This window comes from Piliocolobus tephrosceles, chromosome 1 (genome assembly GCF_002776525.5).
Source record: "Piliocolobus tephrosceles isolate RC106 chromosome 1, ASM277652v3, whole genome shotgun sequence".
NCBI lineage: Eukaryota > Metazoa > Chordata > Mammalia > Primates > Cercopithecidae > Piliocolobus > Piliocolobus tephrosceles.
This window is the reverse complement of record NC_045434.1, coordinates 20,022,471-20,042,926: the sequence shown is the minus strand read 5'-3', so window position 1 is coordinate 20,042,926 and position 20,456 is coordinate 20,022,471. Positions and strand designations below refer to the sequence as shown.

Sequence of the window (20,456 nt, the reverse complement as noted above, 5' to 3'; positions counted from 1 at the left end):
AAATATATATATGTATATATATATTTGAGAGGAAGTCTCACTCTGTCCGCTAGGCTGGAGTGCAGTGGCGTGATCTCAGCTCACTGCAACCTCTGCCTCCCAGGCTCAAGAGATTCTGCCTCAGCCACCCGAGTTGCTGGGATTACAGGCATGCCCCACCACCATCCAGCTGATTTTTATATTTTTAATAGAAACGGGGTTCACTGTGTTGGCCAGCTGGTCTCAAACTCCTGACCTCAAGTGATCCACCTGCCTAGGCCTCCCAAGTGGGATGGGATTACAGGTGTGAGCCATTGCACCAAGCCCTACTGTTAAATTTTAAGTCTCCTTTGGAAACCTAGCTCTCTCTCTAGGCATTGTTTGCCTCCATTTGGGTGCCTTAGAAATACAATAATTCCGGATCTCAAATCTCCCAATAATCTCTTTGCATGCAAGATTTTAAGAGTCTCATGCTCTACTGACTGAGTTAGCTGGGCAGCAAAATTTTTGAAAACTGTATTCTAATTCTAAATGGATTCTAAGTCATCTCATCAGATTTTTTGCAATTTATATCATAAACAGAAGAAGACCCAGGATTTTCCTTCCTCATGTCATATTTCCATGTGACATCTGGATTAGCAAAGCAATGCATATTAAAACATCAGATAATTTAGTTGGTCATCTTGTGGCTTAATGGCCTAAGCAGATTCATGTTTTGAACTCAGCCTCTGAATTAAATAAATGGTGCAGTTTAGTTTTATGATGTGTTTTTGAGTCTGGCTCATTACATGAGCCACTTTATCTGACTGGCTTTGCTCTGATGCTTTTCTTTTTGTCCACATGTTTGGCATGGGCTGATAAGTAGTTGATTTTACCATCAAGGTACTTCTTTTTTATTTATTTTCCTTCCCCTTTCCTCTTTCATCCTTCTATAATCACATTTCCAACTTTAAAAATCTATGCATTATTAACATGGAGTGCCAGAATACAGCCTGAGGCACCTTGGCAAGTTATTGCTCTATGCCTCAGTTTCCCCATCTATAAAAATGTTCAGGGGAAATGCTCGTGATTGGCATATATATCTTAAGTTTGTTGTGAGAATTAAGTGTGTTATTCATGTAAAGACCATTCACAGAACAAGCAATAGCAAGTGTTTTTCAAAAGGTGGTCCTTGATACACATTATCTTCAGAAAAAGAGACATTTTTTTTTTTATTTCTTTAACAGACAACTGCAAAGAAGAAAGAAAGAATGAGGGAGGTGCTCACACCAACACTGCTCACACTTGCTGCTAATAGCAGTGACTTTGAATTACCCTGTAGTTCTTGATAGATATTATCAAATACAGGGAGCAGCAACTATACAGACTCAGTGAGAGTCTGACACATCTACAGCATAAGAGAAGAATGATAGTTTTGTGTGTTTTGAGGGGAGATTCTGAAAGTTTCCCCTCAAAACACACAAAATTTAGCTTTAGATTCCTCTCTTAATTTTTTCTTAAAAGACAGTTCAGTCCATATCTTTTACCAGATCCTTAAAAGGATCTATTACTCAAAAGTGTTGAAGATCATCTATCCTAAACACCTTGTAACTACTACTCTTCCGGTGGGAAAGAAAGGTCAGGAAATGGGAGTCTCATGACATAACAGACATAGCACAGGGCCTATTACTGAGGATGTGAACGTTCTATGACCTCTTTTCCAGGAAAGAGAATTAACAAAAGGGAGGGAAGGATTTTGAAGTTTGGGTGAGAATCTATAGCTCCTTTCAACTCTCTCAATTTCCCACTGCTCTACCATCTCTCAAACAGGCAGTTAACTGAAAATAAAAGAATGCCTCTGGAAGGTGAACTCTATCCTGTGAAAATCGATAGAGAATCTGCAAGCAAATCACTTAATCTGTTTAGCAGTCTCTGAAGCTAAGATTGCCTTGGTTCTATGAGTTGAGTCAAGCAGAGCAGTGGCATGAACTAAAGAATAAACAATATTCAGTTTGTCCTTTCTTTCCCAGAGTTCACTGGCATAGGAGGGATTAAAGACTCGGTATGAGTATTTTTCTAAAGTCACCCTACACCCTGATGTTTCTCACAGCATGTCTCTGTGGATCATTAATGTGTTTCCAAGCAAATCGTTTTGTATGGAGCGTTTATTTACCCTTATTATTAAGATGCATGTGTTTCACTGGAAGCATCAGCTTTGAGGCCTGTCAAGCACATGATAGAAACAGGCATGCAAAAGGAAGGAGTATTCTGTCCAGGGAGCATGAGCAGGCAAGCTCACCATTGGAAATGGTGATGAAATAACAAGGAAATACAACTGAAAAACACACTCAAAAATGTATTACATAAAATAATTTACTTCTCATTCAGAATGACCTTCCAGACCTATTAGTAAGACAGCAGTCTGTGAGTTCAGATACAATCTGAAAGTCATGACAATTATAATAGGGCAAGACCAATAAAGTTAAACATTTGAAGTCAACTAGAGACAAAACTGTGGAACTGTGTATAACAGAAAATGACACTGATGAGGAACTCCAGGGATATTAAGGGCAAGATTGCCGAAGAGAAAAGAAGGGTACAATTAGAAAACCTACATCTTTAATACAGTGAGATTTGTATGCACACACTCTGGTGTCTTCATTTTGCAGCCCATTATATTGGCTTAAAAGTCAGAAAGGTGCTCATGCATGTAATTTATACTGGAGCAACGAATGCAGTGTATGTGGATGCGTGTGTGTGCACTTTCGAAGGCAGTCGTTTTAGAAGAATGAGAAGAAAATTACTTCCTGGGCATTCATTAATAATTCAGGTGATATCCTGCACCTCCATTTATAAAACAGTATAATAATAATAACAATACATACAAAGTAACATCATAAATAACACAAATGAGAAGTTTTCAAGTATTTCAATGTGCCTTGAAAAGTTTCAAACAGTAATTCTAACAATTGATTAGACAATCATTTTTTTCTTTCCTTTTCCTCTCATTTAGTCTCAGAGCCTAAAAAGAAATGCCTCCAGTCTCTGTTAGACCTGATGTTTGGAATGAAATTAACAAGATTCTACCTTAAAAGAGAAAACTTATGTGGGCTTTTCAAATTGTGAAAACTTTTTTCCCTCTTATAAACTATAATCCTTCCCCTGCTGCTGGTTTATAAATATAGGCATATAGCCCAGAGCCATTATAAAGAAAAACAACCAACCACAATAAACTAAGGAGCCTCATCTGATGGTTAAGGTTCTCAGGAAAAAAATGAGAAGAGCACCTTGATCGGGAGAGGAAAAGAGGATAGAGGATAAAAACAGTAACCTTTAACTTCTGTGCCCTTGCTCAGCCAGTAACTTATGCAGGTGTTGCTGGCAAGGCCTTAACTGCATTTCTTCATTCAGTTGGACATCCTGTCTGCCAACTCCATACCAACCCAGCTGCTAATAAGCATGCCCTGAGCACCCAGGAAAAGAAGGGAAGGCTGGCAGCTTAGGAGCTCAAAAGTGCCATCAGTGAAAACCAGCTCAAAGGAGCTAAGCTATTTGCTCCTTAGAGTAGTGCTCAAGGTGGAGGCTGTCAGTGGTCAAACCAAGCATGAAGTTCCTTGGATGCTTCTCCAGCAAGATCCATGGAATTTTACAAAACCAATTTTCCACAGGTTAGCATTTCTTTCTTAGCCTACTTGGCAGTTAATTCATTTTGCCCTGTTCAAATGTAGTATGAAAGAACAGAGATGAAAACATGCATGTAAGTACATACACATACTCTAGTTATGAGCACCTAGGGTCTTTCCCATCACTCTTGCAAAAGTGTGTGTGTGTGTATACATACACTCACACATACATATGTATACACAGACATCTATATACAGAAATAATGTATATGTGTGTATGTCTATGTCTATATATAATATATATACATAATATATATTATATTCCAACTTGAGTAATATATATAATATAATATGTATATTATATATAGACATAAACATACACACAAGCGCATACCATAGATCAACCTCATCTAAATATCTAGGATCTGGAGAACGTGCTGACCAACAGAATACATGTGCATGTGGATGTCACGTGACATGCACTAACCAACTATCCCAAGGTAAAACTGTTGGGAGGAGGAAACTGCCAACAATCTTTGAAAATCCAGACCTACCAGGCCTTTATTTAGAGATTTGTTCCCATGGAACCCTCAAAGAAACTTAGGAAAATTGGACTGGAATGGGGTCCCACCCCGATGAACACTCAAACACCAACAGCTATATCTAGTTTATGCATGGAAGTGACTCACACATGGCAGGCAGCATGAATATTAGGCTACAATGTGGATAAAGCACTGGAGCTTAATACAGATCAATATTTGGCCTCAGGTTTTCCAGAGCATAGAGTCTTGGCATTTGATCCCTCTGCCTTCAGGTGAGAATTAGGCACACTGAGGGACCAGGGAAGCACAGTCTGTTGAACTCTTGGCTCCTTTCTGCTTCTCTGCCCCACAGCTGGAAGGGTTGACCAAATCTAGATAGAATCGAGACTTGAGGAAGCGGCGGTAGGAATCCTTCTCCATCAGGTTGAAAATCTTCTTCTGGGCCTCATCAAAGCAGGTTATTGTAGGCTCTAGCATGTTCCGGCTTGTCTCTTCCCTGGTGCAAGAATCCAGGTTCACCTGAGGGGCAAAGGCCAAGGCTTCATTAGACCTATATCCCTGTTGAGGATGTGAGGCTATATGCTTTGTAGTGACCTGTAAGTGACTGTGCACCCTCCGTATTTCAAAAGCAAAAAACAAAAGTGACATTAGGCTCCTCCTTGGCACATGTGCGAGAGTATAAAAGGTTCATTCTGCTCTAGAGTGGCCAGGGCAAGATCTTCTGTTCTGTCTAACAAATTGGGGAGATTCATCAGAAAAATTCATGAAGGGAGGTTATGGTAAGTCACATGGATAGAAGAGATTTTTTTAAAAAACTGATTTATTGGGGTTGTCAAGGTTATAATAGTCAACTCCAATATTCTAGGAACCTTCACTAAGATCCAGAGATTTCTCTGCCATAAAAGCTTACCTTTTTGGTCAGGTTGGCTAATGGGTAGAAGGAATAGATAGAAAGTTGGGTAGAAGAAATAGGTTCTAGTGTTTGATAGCACATTAGGGTGATTATAGTTATCAATAGTTTATTGTATATTTTAAAATAGCTAGAAGAGGAGATATGGAATGTTCTCAACACATAGAAATAATAAATGTTTGAGATATGTATATACCAATTGCCCTGATTTGATCATTACACATTGTATGCCTGTATCAAAATATCACACATACTCCACAAATATGTACAATTCTTATGTATCCATAAAATCCTACCTCTTTGGTTGCCTGGACTGAGATGAATTCATTATAGATCTTTTTGGCCTTGGGACTTAGTTTAGATGGTGATTTGATTTTCTTATACTCTTCACAGCTGATCCAGAAGTCAATATTCTCCTCACTATATTCAGACTTCAAGAAAGCTTTGAAAGCTGCCAGTCCACCTATGATACAGGAGAAAGGACCACAGTTGTCATCACACTGGCTAGCCTCTTGGATATGATATTTCACATAAAGCTGAGGTACTTGGGGGATAAAGCGTGGGTTCGAGCAATTCCTTTTTCCCCCGCTTTTTTCAAGTCACTTAGGAGTCAGGTAAACCTAATCTGTGTTTGATATCTAGTGGATCCCAGTTCTACCTAATGATTCTTACTCAAGTTGGAAGCCTCTTTCAAGAAAGTATTTTGTTTCTGAAATACCTATGCAGCTATCAATTATCAAGGTCGATTTGGGAAAGAGAAACTGAGACTGACTTTGCAAGAAGGCATCGATATTTATCTTTTTTTTCTCTCTTCCCTTTTTCCTTGTGATGAAAGAGATGGTTTTCCACATAGTTCCTGCTTAAACTTTTCATTGTATATCACAAGGCTCTAGGGCTTATTAAAATTATAAACAGACTGAATTTAAGACCTAAAGAGTCTCCTGAGTCTGAACATCAGAAAGAAGCCAGGCCTTGCTGCAGTTTCTATTAGACCAGCATAATATAACTTGTCTTATCCAGGGTACCTCATCCCAGGTTGCTGTCAGACTTACATTCATGACTAATCAGGTTTTCCAGTGATTCAGCCCATTTCTTGACTTCCTCTTGGCTTACCCTAGAAAAAATAGAGAGAAACAGAATAATTGGAATGCCATAATAAAAAAAATTAGGGTAAGAAATCTAAGATCCTGAATAAAGGCAGAGATTTTATTTTCCATCATTATGACAAAATATGTTATTTATGAGGGCGGTTTTTCACTAAATGTATAGACATTTCCAATGGAGTTAAGATCTCCATGAAAATGGAGGCTATCTTGATCCAAATCTGGCTTAACTAGGAGCACAACTTCCCTCTTACAGAACATCTCTATCATCGGATAGTTAATACTCAGTAGATCTTCACCAAGGCCTTTTCTCTTACCTCTGGCAAATAACCACTTTGTCCTTCTTGTTGTGGGAAGAATTATGTTCACAGGAATCAGATTTTTGCAGCAGGAAACCTAGCCGATGTTTCATATCTTTTGCACTGCACAGAAGAGAAAAAAAATGAATAAATAGTGATAACCAGCTTTCTTTAAAAGATACCTAATGGTAGAGCTTGAAGAGTCCATTAGTAGTCTATGGCTCAGAGACAATTTAGGGAATGGGAGTTGGAGTTGGCATGAACTCTCAGGAAAACAAGATTCCTCTTTTGGTTCCCTATGACTTGCTACAAAACCTTGAGGCAGAGTCATAACATTAGTTCCTTCATTCACAACTGGAATTCTGACCCTTCAGTTTACCTCAGAAACCTCAGAAGCCTTTATGTGCCTGTCATTTTGACCAACAGAATACCTTTGGTATCTTCAATAGAACCTGAATCACTGAAAACATGAGTAATCTCTGAGTAATTTTTAGGAACTGGAAAGCAGTAGCGGCAAAAGATGCACATCCTTGCTGCACGCCACCTTCTGGCAGGTGATTGCTATTTCCATCTGTTTCCCTGCTGGCAGAGGAAACTGTAGAAGCACCTCGGGAAAGTAAAAGTCTATTCAGTTCCAGTCACGTATGTGGGGGCCAAGCAGCTCCTGCTATGAGGTATAGAGGAAGAATACACTGAGGTGCGCAGCTCCAGCAGAGGGAAATGGAACATGGGACGGCGAAAGCAAATGCCCAAGCTGAAACCTCAGCTCCTTGGGGCTTCTTTCCAGACAATATCTGCTGCTGCTGCTGCTTTCCTTTTTAACGCTACTTTAAAGGACATACACACTCTAAAGGGCATTTGAGGCTTAAAAGCTATTAGGAGAAGCAGGCTAGAGTCATTACTGAGCTTCCAGTTTGTTGCCACCATTTAATAGGTAGCCTGGCACAATAGGGCTCCTGACTAACTAGAAAAAGGGGGTCTTTTAATAAGCCTTAAGCTCAACTCTCTTACTTTTTATTAAATATCCTCTTGCTTGCATCTCTTTTATTAAAAAGGCCAAGAAATAATTTAGAAATAGAAATACCATTTTAAGAGAAATGAATAACTAAGTGTGTCTATTTGGAGTGGGGAAAATAAAGCCTCAAAGATAGAGAAAGACATTTAGCATAGCCACTAATACATTTACGTATGTAGGTTTTCCCAGAAAGTTTGAATTCCATTATGTTCTCTGACTGCCCCTTAAATAGTATTTTCTCTTCCTTGCAAGATTACTTTCCTTCCTCTGCTTCCCTGACTGACGACTGTTCAGGGGATGCAACATCCTTTTTGATGATAACAAGATATAATCCTGAATGTTAGGGTGATTCCAAGGTGATAATATAAGTATATCATGAAGTCCAAATAGAAATGAATTCATATTTCTATGTGCTGGATCCACCTAAGATCTGAGAGTTATTGATCAATGCAGGGGCTAAGTGTGCTTAGCAAGTATTCTTATATAAAAAAAAAAAACCATAAAAATAAAAACCAAAATGACTTCAAAACTTATTGGAGTCAGGAAATCTAGATTTGGTCCTAATTCACCCACCAACCTATGTGACCTTGAGCAGGCGATGGCTACTCTGGAGCCGCAGGCACTGGTGGCAAAGATGTTGGACTTGACGATTTGCAATTTACTGGTGAGGAAAGGGAAGAGCAGTTCATCCTGCTGACATAGAGTTTACCTCCTTAGATTAGCTGCTTAACTCTTTGAGGACAGAGCTCTAGTACTATCTTTTATCTGTTTTGCAAAATATTTGCCAGAGCATAACTTTCTCCTGACACTCTTGTATTTTTGTATGGTTCATTTCATATGTAAGTTAACTGAAGCTTGAAGTAATTTGCTCCACTCCATTCAGAAAATTAAGCATGAAGGTCAGAGGAACTTATTTCATAGATACTGTCTGCCAGACCCTCCTGCTTCATTTTAAAGAAGCCGTCGATACTTCCATACTCCCGAATGACAGAATATTTGAAAAGCAAATGTTTTAATAGTACATAAAAAAATTATGTTTTCTGAGATTATTTCCAAAATAAAATTTGGGGCAATTTCTATTTGCAGCGCGATAAGAAAGCAGGTAGTATACCTTTAGATTGACTTTTTACCTTTAACTGCAAGATTAAGTAATGTAATATGCACTCATTTTGTGTTTAATTTTCAACTGACTAATATACGATCATTCTCTGAATGCATTTGTTTATACCTTTTTTGAACAAATGAAAAACAAATGAATAGCTGTACATCTGTAAGGTCTTTTAAAAAAATCAAGAGAGTATATTAACAAAACAATGTCTCTAAGGTGAGATCTACAAAACTGTTAACTGATTTGTAATGATCAATACTTCTCAACCACACTCATATAAGACACTTTAAGAACTAGAGATGGGGCAGAGAGATTAGGAAGATCTGGCTTTGGAACTCACATCTCATTGTAACATTTGCTTGTAAGAACATAGAAAGTGAAAGATACTGCAGCACTACACAGAAAGCATAGTGCCTTTCTGATGATGGAGCCAAACCTCATTCTGGGGTACCTTTCCTGAAACTAGATGTAGCATACAATCAGAAAGCCCAGACCCAGGCTTCTATGTACTCCGGGGATGCTTAAATAACAGTAGTATTCACAGATGCAGATATTACAAACCACTATACATAGCCTCAAACCTCATCTCACTTCTTAATTAAAACTAGCTTGCTTAGACCTGGCTTAAAGAACAGAACAGTTCTCAAAACTGAGGCCACATAAAACAACACATAAGGACTGAAATTTGGGGGGCACATGTCTTAAGTCACAGTATCTAGCTAGTCTTGGAGGAAAGTTAGAAAGTCGTGCTCTCCTGACCACACTGTTTCTAACTGCACAGAACTAGGTTAGTAAGTACAACATATAAATAACTGAGAAAGTCTATCCAAAAGTTTAATATGGTTAATGCCTGAAAGCAATCTTACCTCCTTAAGCAAGAAGCCGGCAGACCTGCAAGCCCTTTGCACATCTTATTTAACAGCTTGGGATTTGCAAGCAGGAAAGAAATGTGGCAGGAGGAGCTGTGGCTTCGGCTTTGAGCGTACTTTGCCTCTTCTCCGGTAAAGATATTGTCAGAATCCTCTGAGCGTCTTCCTCCTAAGCCTGTAGTGGTCTCTTTTATAGCCCAGCTACGACGGTCCAGCCAATCAGAAGACAGCTCTGCAGTACCAGCTCCTCTGTCTCCCTCTGCCTCTCCAGCCCCTGAAAGAGATGAGGAAGAAAAGACTGACGCATCAGCAATGCTAAGTGAACGAGCAGAGAAAATCCTTCTGCAAAGTAGGGATATGTAAAAAAATGTACTCAATGTCTCTACCAATGTCAGAGGTTTAGAATTTCTAGAAAAGGAAAAAAATGTACAATTTTGCAAAATATAGTATTTATTCATATGTCTGTAAAAAACAGTATCAAGGAAAGTTGCTTCCTGGAAGGAAAAGTACCAGCAGGAATTCTGAAGCTTACTTAGGAGCTGACTCCCAGTGCCCTTCCTCTTTTGGATTAGAAGCATCATATGATGCATGGTCCAAGATCTGATCCTCACGATTTCCCAAAGGGAGCTGGCAGGATCATCGTCTCCACGCAGTGATTTGCAGAAGTTGCCTTGGTTGTTATGCAAACAAGAAGGTGGAGAGAAATAGCTGGATGACAGACAGTTATAAGCCCAGCAGCATAGAGAAACTACCCTAGGAAAAATAGATTTGCTATATCCGTAATCAACCTGACTGAGGAATACTTTTCTAGAAATCTTGGTAACAACAGAATTCAGCCTAGCACTGACAGTTTCTCCTTTACATGCCTGCGTCCTGTAAAAAGTCTAAACCAGCAGCTCGAGGACCAAAGGAGGGAGTAGATAAGCAAATATACACAGCAATTCTTATATCAAACAGGTTTATGTCTTATGTAATTCTAAGTCTCCAAACTGATATTTCAAAAGATAAAGAAAGAGGGATGTAGAGAGAAAGAGACAGAGCAGGCAGAAAAATACGTAGTTTGCTTTGCGTATCACCAGCCTTCAAACTAATCGTTAAGAATATTAAGCCCTATAGGTGTTTCTGAACACCTGGACAATTAGTATCTTTTATATACAATATCATAAACTGAAATGCCTGCATGGAGAGAATCATTCAGGTGTTTCACATCTTATAGCCATATATCAAATACCTACACCAGAGTTACAGAGGAAAGCTATAAGTGGAAGAAGAGAATTAATTGCTAGATCTGACCAAAACAGCTTTCATTTTGAAAGCAGATAGGTTCCTGATCATAGGCTACAGTGAGCTGTACTTTATATATAAGAAACAGAGGCATCAAATGGTTTAGGTGGAAGAGATGAAAAATAGTTAGGTTCCAGTGAAATACAAAATACCAAAAATATAGAAAGAATGTCACAAAGCAATGCCCATATGTGGCCCTACCCAATATGTGCCCTTGAACATCCCACACTGCTCCCACTACCAACACCTTCCATGACGAGCAGAGCAAGGAGACAGCAGACAAATGTAAGATGGTGGAGGGACCATAATCTACAGAAGATGCATTTAAATTATAGGAAAAAGCCTCTAGCCGCCCATAAAGATAGAAAGACATTTATTAGAGTAGATACTGGGCAACTCTTCCTTGAATTATAACATAGAACGAATGAATGTTGACAGCCATCCTTGATGGTGGTGTGGAAGGAACTGCAGTGCAATGTGAAATTAGGGAGGCCCTTAGACCAAGGAAGATGGACCAGGGAGATGAATCAGTTGGAACTGACATTAAAGAGGACAGACTAATTAAAAGGCAAAGAAGGTCACTCAAAGAAAGACCACAGCCTTCTTTGTTTACCTGGACACCTAAGAGAGTGATCACTCAAACAGATTGATTTTAGGAACATAAGTGAGGACTCAAAAAGGTTTACTGATGCCTGAAATTCCACAATAAGAGCTTTATCTCTTGGACTTAGAATAAGAGAAGCCTGATTTTTCATGAGTTAAATATAAATCACTGCAATAGATGGGACTTTAAAGACAAAATGGGACTTTAAAGGCAATGTAGCCTAACACCCTTATTTCATCAAAAAGGAAATAGAGACCCAGAAAGAGAAAGTGGCTTGCTGAGGTTACAGCTTCTCACTAACAGAGCTGGGTCCAGATCCAGGTGTCTCGATAACTCAGTTATGTGGATTGTCCACCGTGCTACCCGATCACTCAACCGTCTTTTCAAATGAGATAAACTGTGTAAATAGAGATATTTCTAAACTACAAAGTGAAGTGCTAATCAAATAATTTTTATCATTCTATTATATACAGTATAGAACATAACCCAAAATTAATTTTACACATTTTATTCAAGGAGTGTTCACTTGCCCAATCTCTTGCTCTGTGAAAGCAGGAGTTGCTGCAGACCTCAATGTGCTGGTTCCCTATTAAAACCAGGTCTCTAACTTTGTGCTTAGCTCATTACTCTGTTCAGGCATTTCATATATATATATATATATTTTTTTTTTTTTTTGAGACGGAGTCTCGCTCTGTCACCTGGGCTGGAGTGCAGTGGCCAGATCTCAGCTCACTGCAAGCTCTGCCTCCCGGGTTGACGCCATTCTCCTGCCTCAGCCTCCCGAGTAGCTGGGACTACAGGCGCCCGCCACCTCGCCCGGCTAGCTTTTTGTATTTTTTAGTAGAGACGGGGTTTCACCGTGTTAGCCAGGATGGTCTCGATCTCCTGACCTTGTGATCCGCCGTCTCGGCCTCCCAAAGTGCTGCGATTACAGGAGGCATTTCATATTTACTCACTTCTTTGACTATTAAATCTTGCTTTCCTACGAGTTTTAAAACTTTTTAAAAAGTGTTTGTAAAATGCTTAACATGACTTAATTTATTTTTTCACTGTGGGACTTGCAGATTGTGTTTGAGGAGGCGAGGACTGGTACATCATGATACCTTGACAACCTTCCACTTTATTTCTCTGATATGCACAAATTCTGTTTTTCTGTGATTTGTCATTCCTGAATGACTCTGGTAGTGTGGAAGAGATTTACTCTCAAAAGATCTACTTTTTATTTATGCATTTGTTTAAGAAATATCTTTTGACTACCTAGTTTGTGTCAGGTACTCTTTGAAGAACTGTATTTAGCATGGTGAACAAGCAGACAAAATCTCCACTCTAGTAGAGTTTCATACCAGTAGAAGGAGTCAGAAAACAAACAAATCAGGTGATTCCATATTTTGACCTGTACCATGAATAAAATGGGCAGGTGATGTGCTAGAGAGTAATCAGATGGTGAAGGGCTAATTTAGCCAAGGTGGTCAGGAAAGGGCTCTTTGAAGAGGTGGTATCTAAAATGAGATTTGATGGGTAAGAAGGAGAAAGCAACGCAAGAAGGCTAGGAATTAGTATTCCAAATAGAAGTAAAAGCAAGTGCCAGTGTTCTTTATCTAAATTGGGAAAGAACATAGCCATAAAAAAGAATGAAATCATGCCTTTTGCAGCAACTTAGATAGAACTAGGGGCCATTATCATAAGTAAAACAAATCAGACACAGAAAGACAAATATTGCATGTTATCACTTATAAGTAGGAGCTAAAAAATGTGTACACATAGACGTAGAGTGTGGAATGATAGACAATGGAGCCCCAGAAGGATGAGGAGCAAGAAGTCAGCAGATGGTGAGAAACTACTTAAGGAGTACAATGTACATCATTCAGGTGATGAATACCCTAAAAGCCCTGATTTTGCCACTATACAATCTATGCATGTAAAAAAATTTCACTTATAACCCATAAATATACACAAATCTAAAAATTAAAAAAAAATTGGGAAAGAACAAGAGAGAGCCAGTGGGAGAATTGAGAACAAGATGAAAGTAGCATAAAAGGAGATGGAAAGGTAGACGATAGATCCTGCAAGGATTTGTAGGCTGTGGTCAAGAGGCTGGACTTTATCAGAGTGCAGTGGAAATCCACAGAAGAAACAGAAGCAGAGGAGGGTCATCATCTGATCATTCTGACTCTTGTGAAAGAAAGACGGAGATGAGTGGACAGAGAGTGGAAGCAGGGAGACCAGTTAGCAGAGGTAGCAGTTTGAATCCTGTGTCGTCAATTTTATATATATTTATTATTATATAGTAAGTCCTCAAAGTCTTCAGTAGGTTATTGAAAACTGTGACTTTAAGTGAAACAATGTACAGCAGGTCCTTGAATTCCATCATTTCATCAATGTCATTTCATTATAACGTTGATGAGAAAAAAATTGGTTTAGTTATGTCGTTTCATTTGAAGTTGTAGTTTCCAAGAACCTATCCATAATGTCAAGTGAAGATTTACTTTACAAAACTCCAGGAAAGCACAGAAGATACAGATTAAACTCAACCTTTTGAATCTGGAGTGGTTTTTCGCAAGGAGACCCTAAAATGGAAACTAGAGATGTAGTCGTTGTACAAAGAAGAGAAGAGCATCACAATAGTGGACAGAGTAATAACAGATTATTTTATTGGTCACTAACTGAGCAAGGCACTGGTCTAAGCACTTTATGCCAATTAATTCACTTATTCTTCATGATCCATCCTGAGAGAACGTTCTTCAATGATTCTCATTTTACAGATGAAGCATAGAGGACTTTAGTACTTACCTGAGCTTACACATTGATTAAATGGTGGTAATGTGATGCCGGCTCAGTTTGACTCCAGGGTCTTTGCTATTGACCTCTGTGTTATCTGAACCATAAAGAATAAAAGCAAGTGCAATGTTTGAAGGCCATAGAGGAGTTTAGCATGATTGCAGTGTTAGAGCTCAGAAAACTGTATGCCAAAGTATGGTGCTTTGGCATGCTGAGTACCTGGAACTAAAGGAGACTGGAAGCCCTCAGAAGCAGCCAAGTCTCTTCCTGACCATCTCCTGCTCTCTGCCTCTTACTACTCTTTCTTCACAAAAGCAAGTCACAGAAACCAGAATTCCTCTTCCCCAAGATGGGTCATAGACACTAGAACTCCTCTTCCCTGAAGCAAGCCACAAAACCTAGAAAGGCCACTCTCTCCCTTCTCCCTTGAAGACACTCATTGAAGAAGAGTCCTGCCCCATACTCAGGAGGAAAGAATGCTACACAGAGAGAGAGATCAAGAAGAATCTGGACAGGCCTTGCTGTGTTTCCCCCTGAGTCCATTACCACTAAATCATATCTTTTTGTCTAACCTACATGGCTACATACTATCCATTCTTCATCGAAACTCAGCATAAAAACAGACAGTTTCCCCTGGGTCTTTGTGTCTTCATTTCTGAAGGCTCCCATTTCATGTAAAACTTGGATTAAATAAATTTGTTATGTTTTTCTCTTATTAACCTTTTATTATAGGAGTGTTGGTTGTGACCCTTATGATGGAAGAGAAAATGTATCACATGTCTTCACCCCTACTGCACCTTTGCGAGAGAAGGAGAGATAAATGAAGGTGCATGGATATGCTGAGAACTAAAGTGTGTTTCTTGTTACTCTGAAGACCAGAATTTACTCTGTAGTTGATGGGGGAGAAGAGGTAGTTCAGGTACTTAAGCCGATCAGGTTGCTATTCTAGAAGGAAAGCTTGGGAGGCAGAGTAAAAGAATAGATTGGATATGAGAGAAACTGGCAAAAAGTTTGAAGGCTATTTTAAGTTCCTTAAACTGTAAAATGCTAACATCTGGAAGGTATTGTTGACAACAGGCTTTAGAAGAACCGTTTCCTACTGGGGGACAGATATTCAATCACACAGCAGGATGTGAACTATATGCGGTCTCCAGGTAAATTTCGAATTTTTCCAGCCTTTGCTCAGGGAGAACAAAAGAAAACATTTCTCAAGGATTGACGGTATCAAATACAAGGAAATAAGTCATTGTGGCAGGAGTTGCGTCCTTTACTACTACCAGATGTTAAATGGGGCACTGCTCCACCGCTTGGGCAGGATGTAGGCCAAGGCTCAGCCCCAGGCTGTGCTTGCACCACTTCAAATGACAATTTCCTCTCAGCTGTCAAAAGCCTCCCTCCTTCTTTATTGTTTACTACAATGGCCTAGACATCAATGAGAGTTCAGTTATTGATTTTTAGGACTAAAAAGCAAACATATGGGGCTGTATACCAGGAAAGTAAACGGGGACTTCCCAATATGTCTTACTTTTGGGAAATGTGTCTGATTCTCTGCACCAAGCTTTGCGGGCACATGCAATAAATCAGGAACTCTAACCCTGACATTTGATAGCAGCAGGTGATGCATCACTGATTTCCCTGGAAGAACAATACCACACTTAACTAGCTAGGGGAAAAAAACCCCTTTTTTCCCAAGAAGTAGGAGAAAACCCAAAATAGCATTATCCCAAAGATTAAATCTTTTTTCTGAAGCATTTAGCCCTGAACAGAAACAGCAGTTTCATAAGAATTCATTTGCATTGTGTGGGTGGAAAGAAACAGTATGGTGTCATGGAAAGTGCTTGAACTTTACAGAGAGGCAGATCTGGACTCCAATTCTAGATCCTCTAGGAAATCTTGGTAAATTAGGTAAACTTGATGACCTCTAGTTTTCTAGCATGCCCTGGACTTCAATTTGCCCTCACATTTTAAAATCTAGATTCCTTAGCATAACATTCTGGCACTTTCGTAATTCAACCCCAGTTCAACTTTATATCTTTCCCTTCCACTCTGTTCTTCATTATATTCTATTCTGTAGTCATCCCAGACCACTGAATATTCCCGCACATTTATGTATTTCCCCTACTCTGTGCTGTCAGCCTGAAATGTCCTTCTCACAATACCCTGCTGTCAAGCTCTCTTTTCTTCTGTCCTTGTCCCCAGTGGTAATCAACTGCTACCTCTTATGCACTCTGGAAGTATGGTGTTTGAGCCAGACCTCTGTTTTGCTCCTCTTTACATCTGATCATGTTACATTTGCCAGTAACGTTCAGTTCAACAAACATTTATATTGAGCATCTTCTATGTGTCTGAGAAAGGTGCTCGTTCTTGAGATATTAATCTAACAAATACATATTGACATCCACCAGTGTAGTGGGTACTACACTGGATAGAACCCATTCCTGCATCCTTTGATCTTACACTACATTCTCATGGGCAGATGCACAAAAATATCAAGTATATAGGAAAATATAGTCATGGGTCACTTCACAACACTGAAACATTCTGAGAAATGTGTAGTTAGGTGATTTCATCATTGTGGGAATATCATAGAATGTACTTACACAAACTTAAATGGTTATAGCCTACTACACACCCAGGCTATATGGTGTAGCCTGTTGCTCCTAGGACACAAACCTGTACAGCATGTTACTCTACTGAATACTGTAGGAAATTACAACACAATGAAATATATTTGTGTATCTAACATATCTTAACATAGAAAAGGTAATGTCCTGCATTACAAGTTATGATGGCTGTGATATCACTAGTTAATAGAAATGTTTCAGCTCTTTTATAATATTATGGGGCCAGATATATTTGTGCTCTATCCCTGACTGAAACATTGTGATGTGACACATGACTGTAAATAAAATAATGATAAATTGTGATAAGTACTTTAACAAAATAAAACACGGATGACTCAAAAAATAACAGGGTAAGGAATTTTACTTTTTTATAGGATGAAGAAGCAGAGCTTCTCTAAGAAGGTAGTAGTTATACTAAGACCTAAATGATGAAGAAGGTGTTAATTATACAAATCAAGGGGCATTCTACCCAGAAGAAAGGATGTGCACAGTCCTGGGACCGAAAAAAGTTTGATGCATAGAAACTGCAATGGCTAGAATGCAGTGAGTATATAGAAGAACAGCATGTATTAAGGCTAAAGAATTTTTGACAGGACCAGATCATTGCAGGGCCTTGTCAACCCTGGTAAGGGGGTTGAACTTTATTTCAAAAACAATGGGAAGGAGCGACATGTTCTATTTTGTGACTTACATCTCAAAGTTCTCTAGCTGTTTTATGAAAAATAGACTGTAGGCCGGGCACGGTGGCTCAAGCCTGTAATCCCAGCACTTTGGGAGGCCGAGACGGGCGGATCACGAGGTCAGGAGATCGAGACCATCCTGGCTAACACGGTGAAACCCCGTCTCTACTAAAAATACAAAAACTAGCTGGGCGAGGTGGCGGGCGCCTGTAGTCTCAGCTACTTGGGAGGCTGAGGCAGGAGAATGGCGTAAACCCGGGAGGCGGAGCTTGCAGTGAGCTGAGATCCGGCCACTGCACTCCAGTCCGGGTGACAGAGCAAGACTCCGCCTCAAAAAAAAAAAAAAAAAAAAAGAAAAATAGACTGCAAGAGGTTAGGAGAGTGTGTAGGAAACTGTAGCAATTGTCTAGATAAGGGATGGTGGGGACTTGGACAAGACAGGTGGATATGATCCCATCCCTAACCTTAAAGAGCTTTTGTTCTGATGGTGGACAAAGTTATTGAACCATTCACTTTACCAAAAATGCCAAACATTTCCAAATAGAGATAGTCACATGTGCTAGGGGAGCAGGAGGCAGAAGCATGAGATCCTCATGGATGTGAACTGAGTCTTGCAAATATGTTGAGTTTTGTGTAGTTTATGTAGTATGTTACAAGAGCCCCATTCCCATCCCTACCACTGCCCTGGTGTGGCCCCTCAGCATTTCAGTTTTAGGAGTAAAGCTGGAATCAAGGCATCAGAAAAGTGCCAGTGAAAGATCCCAAGCACAGGAGCTCCCCAAAGAAGATTCCATAGTGAGGTGGAGAAGTAGGTAAAAGATAACCAGGAGGTGGCATATTGATCCTGGATAAAGGGAAGCCCACAGTGAAATAATGGGACATGACATTGAAAAGAGGGAGAGGAAACAGAATGGAGACTTGAGCAGAGCACACCAACATGACTTTTTATGGCCGCTCCAACCCTCCCACCCCACCAGCTTCCAAAGCATTGACAAATCCACTGGAACCCAATTTAAGAGTTTCTTCTGTAAACCTACTCTGAACATTCTAGTTAAAAGTCAACTTTTTCTTTCAGACAATTGTAATCTCTATCAATTTAGACAATACACTGTTTGGTTTATATTTCCAGGCCTTCCCATTCCAACACAACTGTGAATTGTTTAAGTGTTTTATGCTGCTTTTGCAAAATGCTAAGCTTCTAGGAGGTTCTCAGTTTTGATTGCCTTGGGGAATTTTTAGCAGTGGTGACACCACCTAAGTTGGCATGCCGCCTCCCTGGGTAGCTAATCTGGGGCATATCACCCTTTTACGTGTAGCTGTCTCTGAAATCTCTGTAATAAAACCAGGTTAGTTTAAAAAAGAAATTTAGAGACAGGGTTTTGCCCTGTCACCCAGGCTGGAGTGCAGTGGCACAATCATAGCTCTCCACAACCTTGACCCCCTGGGCTCACGTGATCCTCCCTCCTCAGCCTCCCCAGTAGCTGGGACAAGTGTGTGCCACTTAATTTTTTTAATAGTCAGATACCATGGGTTTTATAATGCTTGTGAATTGTGTTTTTGTTATACTAAAAGGATACGGGGAACTTCTTATGGCAAATAATAATAATAACAACAATAATAATAAATTTTATAGCAATTAGGAAATGATGGTGCCTGACTGAAAAACTGGTAACCTACATTCTATTTAGCTTTGGCTGGTAAAATGAAAAGGTTAGACTGAGTGTCTACATTTTTTCCTCTTCAAGGTTCTTTTATTTTTATACTTCCTTTTTAAGAATAGACGGTGCTCTAAAATGTTCTATCCAGCTCAAATGAGAGAACCAGGCTGACTGCAAATGTTGGCCCTTAAAAGCTGTGGACTCTGGCCGGGCGCGGTGGCTCAAGCCTGTAATCCCAGCACTTTGGGAGGCCCAGACGGGCGGATCACGAGGTCAGGAGATCGAGACCATCCTGGCTAACACGGTGAAACCCTGTCTCTACTAAAAAATACAAAAAACTAGCCGGGCGAGGTGGCGGGAGCCTGTAGTCCCAGCTACTCGGGAGGCTGAGGCAGGAGAATGGCGTGAACCCGGGAGGCGGAGCTTGCAGTGAGCTGAGATCCGGCCACTGCACTCCAGCCTGGGCGACAGAGCGAGACTCCGTCTCAAAAAAAAAAAAAAGAAAAAGAAAAAGAAAAAAAAGCTGTGGACTCTACGAGAGATGATGGAGCCCCTGAGAGAGAAGAGAGCTGGGCCTTCAAAAGACGTACTGGCATGAAAAGCTTCACTCTAGGCCCACACTCTCCTCTCAATATCTTCATTATTGTGTCTCGTTTCCTCCATCACTTCCGGCTTTTGCATTTTCTTGGTTCATAGTCCAGGGTTTCTCACACTTAATGCAATGTATGAACCTGGGCACACCCTCCACCATGCCTCTGCCACATGCACTGAGCTTTGGCATCTTAGCCACCCTTCTGTAACATTTAAACCCTTGGCCCATCCTTTAGGTTTACACTGTTCTGTTGCTCTCAGCAACTCATAATAATAGCTAGTCCTTATAGGGCACAATAATATATCTTCTATATATTATTTACAGGATAGGTATTATTACACATTTATGTATTCCCCTACTATTTGCCATCAACCTGAAATGTTCTTCTCACAATACCCTGCTGTCAAGCTCTCTTTTCCACTGTCCCCAGTGGTAATGAACTGCTATCTCTTATGCACTCTGGAGCATATATATATAATGCTTTTCTTTTCTTTTCTTTTCTTTTTTTTTTTTTTTTTTTTTTTGTGAGACAGAATTTCGCTCTTGTTGCCTGGGCTGGAGTGTAATGGCACGATCTTGCTCACTGCAACCTCTGCACCCCCGGGTTCAAGTGATTCTCCTGCTTCAGCCTCCGAAGTAGCTGGGATTACAGGCATGCACCACCATGTCTGGCTAATTTTGTATTTTTAGTAGAGATGGAGTTTCACCATGTTGCTCAGGCTGGTCTTGAACTCCTGACCTCAAGTGGTTCACCCGCCCCGACCTCCCAAAGTGCTGGGATTACAGGCGTGAGCTACCGTACCTGATCA

The 20,456-nt window shown here is 40.0% G+C and overlaps 1 protein-coding gene across 3 annotated transcripts; it reads right to left on the bottom strand.

Moving 5' to 3' along the window:
• Positions 1-2,107: 2,107 nt before the first annotated feature.
• On the bottom strand, positions 2,108-10,075 carry RGS4 (regulator of G protein signaling 4). Of its 3 annotated transcripts, XM_023207047.2 has the most exons (6): positions 9,960-10,075; positions 9,425-9,701; positions 6,454-6,558; positions 6,086-6,147; positions 5,330-5,496; positions 4,364-4,642 (listed from the first exon to the last, which is right to left on the bottom strand). In XM_023207047.2, exons 1-6 carry the CDS (start codon positions 10,015-10,017, stop codon positions 4,403-4,405), a joined length of 909 nt encoding a protein of 302 aa, XP_023062815.1. In that variant the 5' UTR covers positions 10,018-10,075; the 3' UTR covers positions 4,364-4,402. The 3 variants fall into 3 exon arrangements, 2 of the variants coding, with proteins under 2 accessions (XP_023062816.1, XP_023062815.1); XR_002730623.1 differs by lacking the exons at positions 5,330-5,496; positions 9,960-10,075 and adding an exon at positions 2,108-3,860 and having other exon boundaries at positions 3,930-4,642; positions 9,425-9,586; XM_023207048.1 differs by lacking the exons at positions 9,425-9,701; positions 9,960-10,075 and adding an exon at positions 6,815-7,053 and having other exon boundaries at positions 4,237-4,642.
• Positions 10,076-20,456: the final 10,381 nt, after the last annotated feature.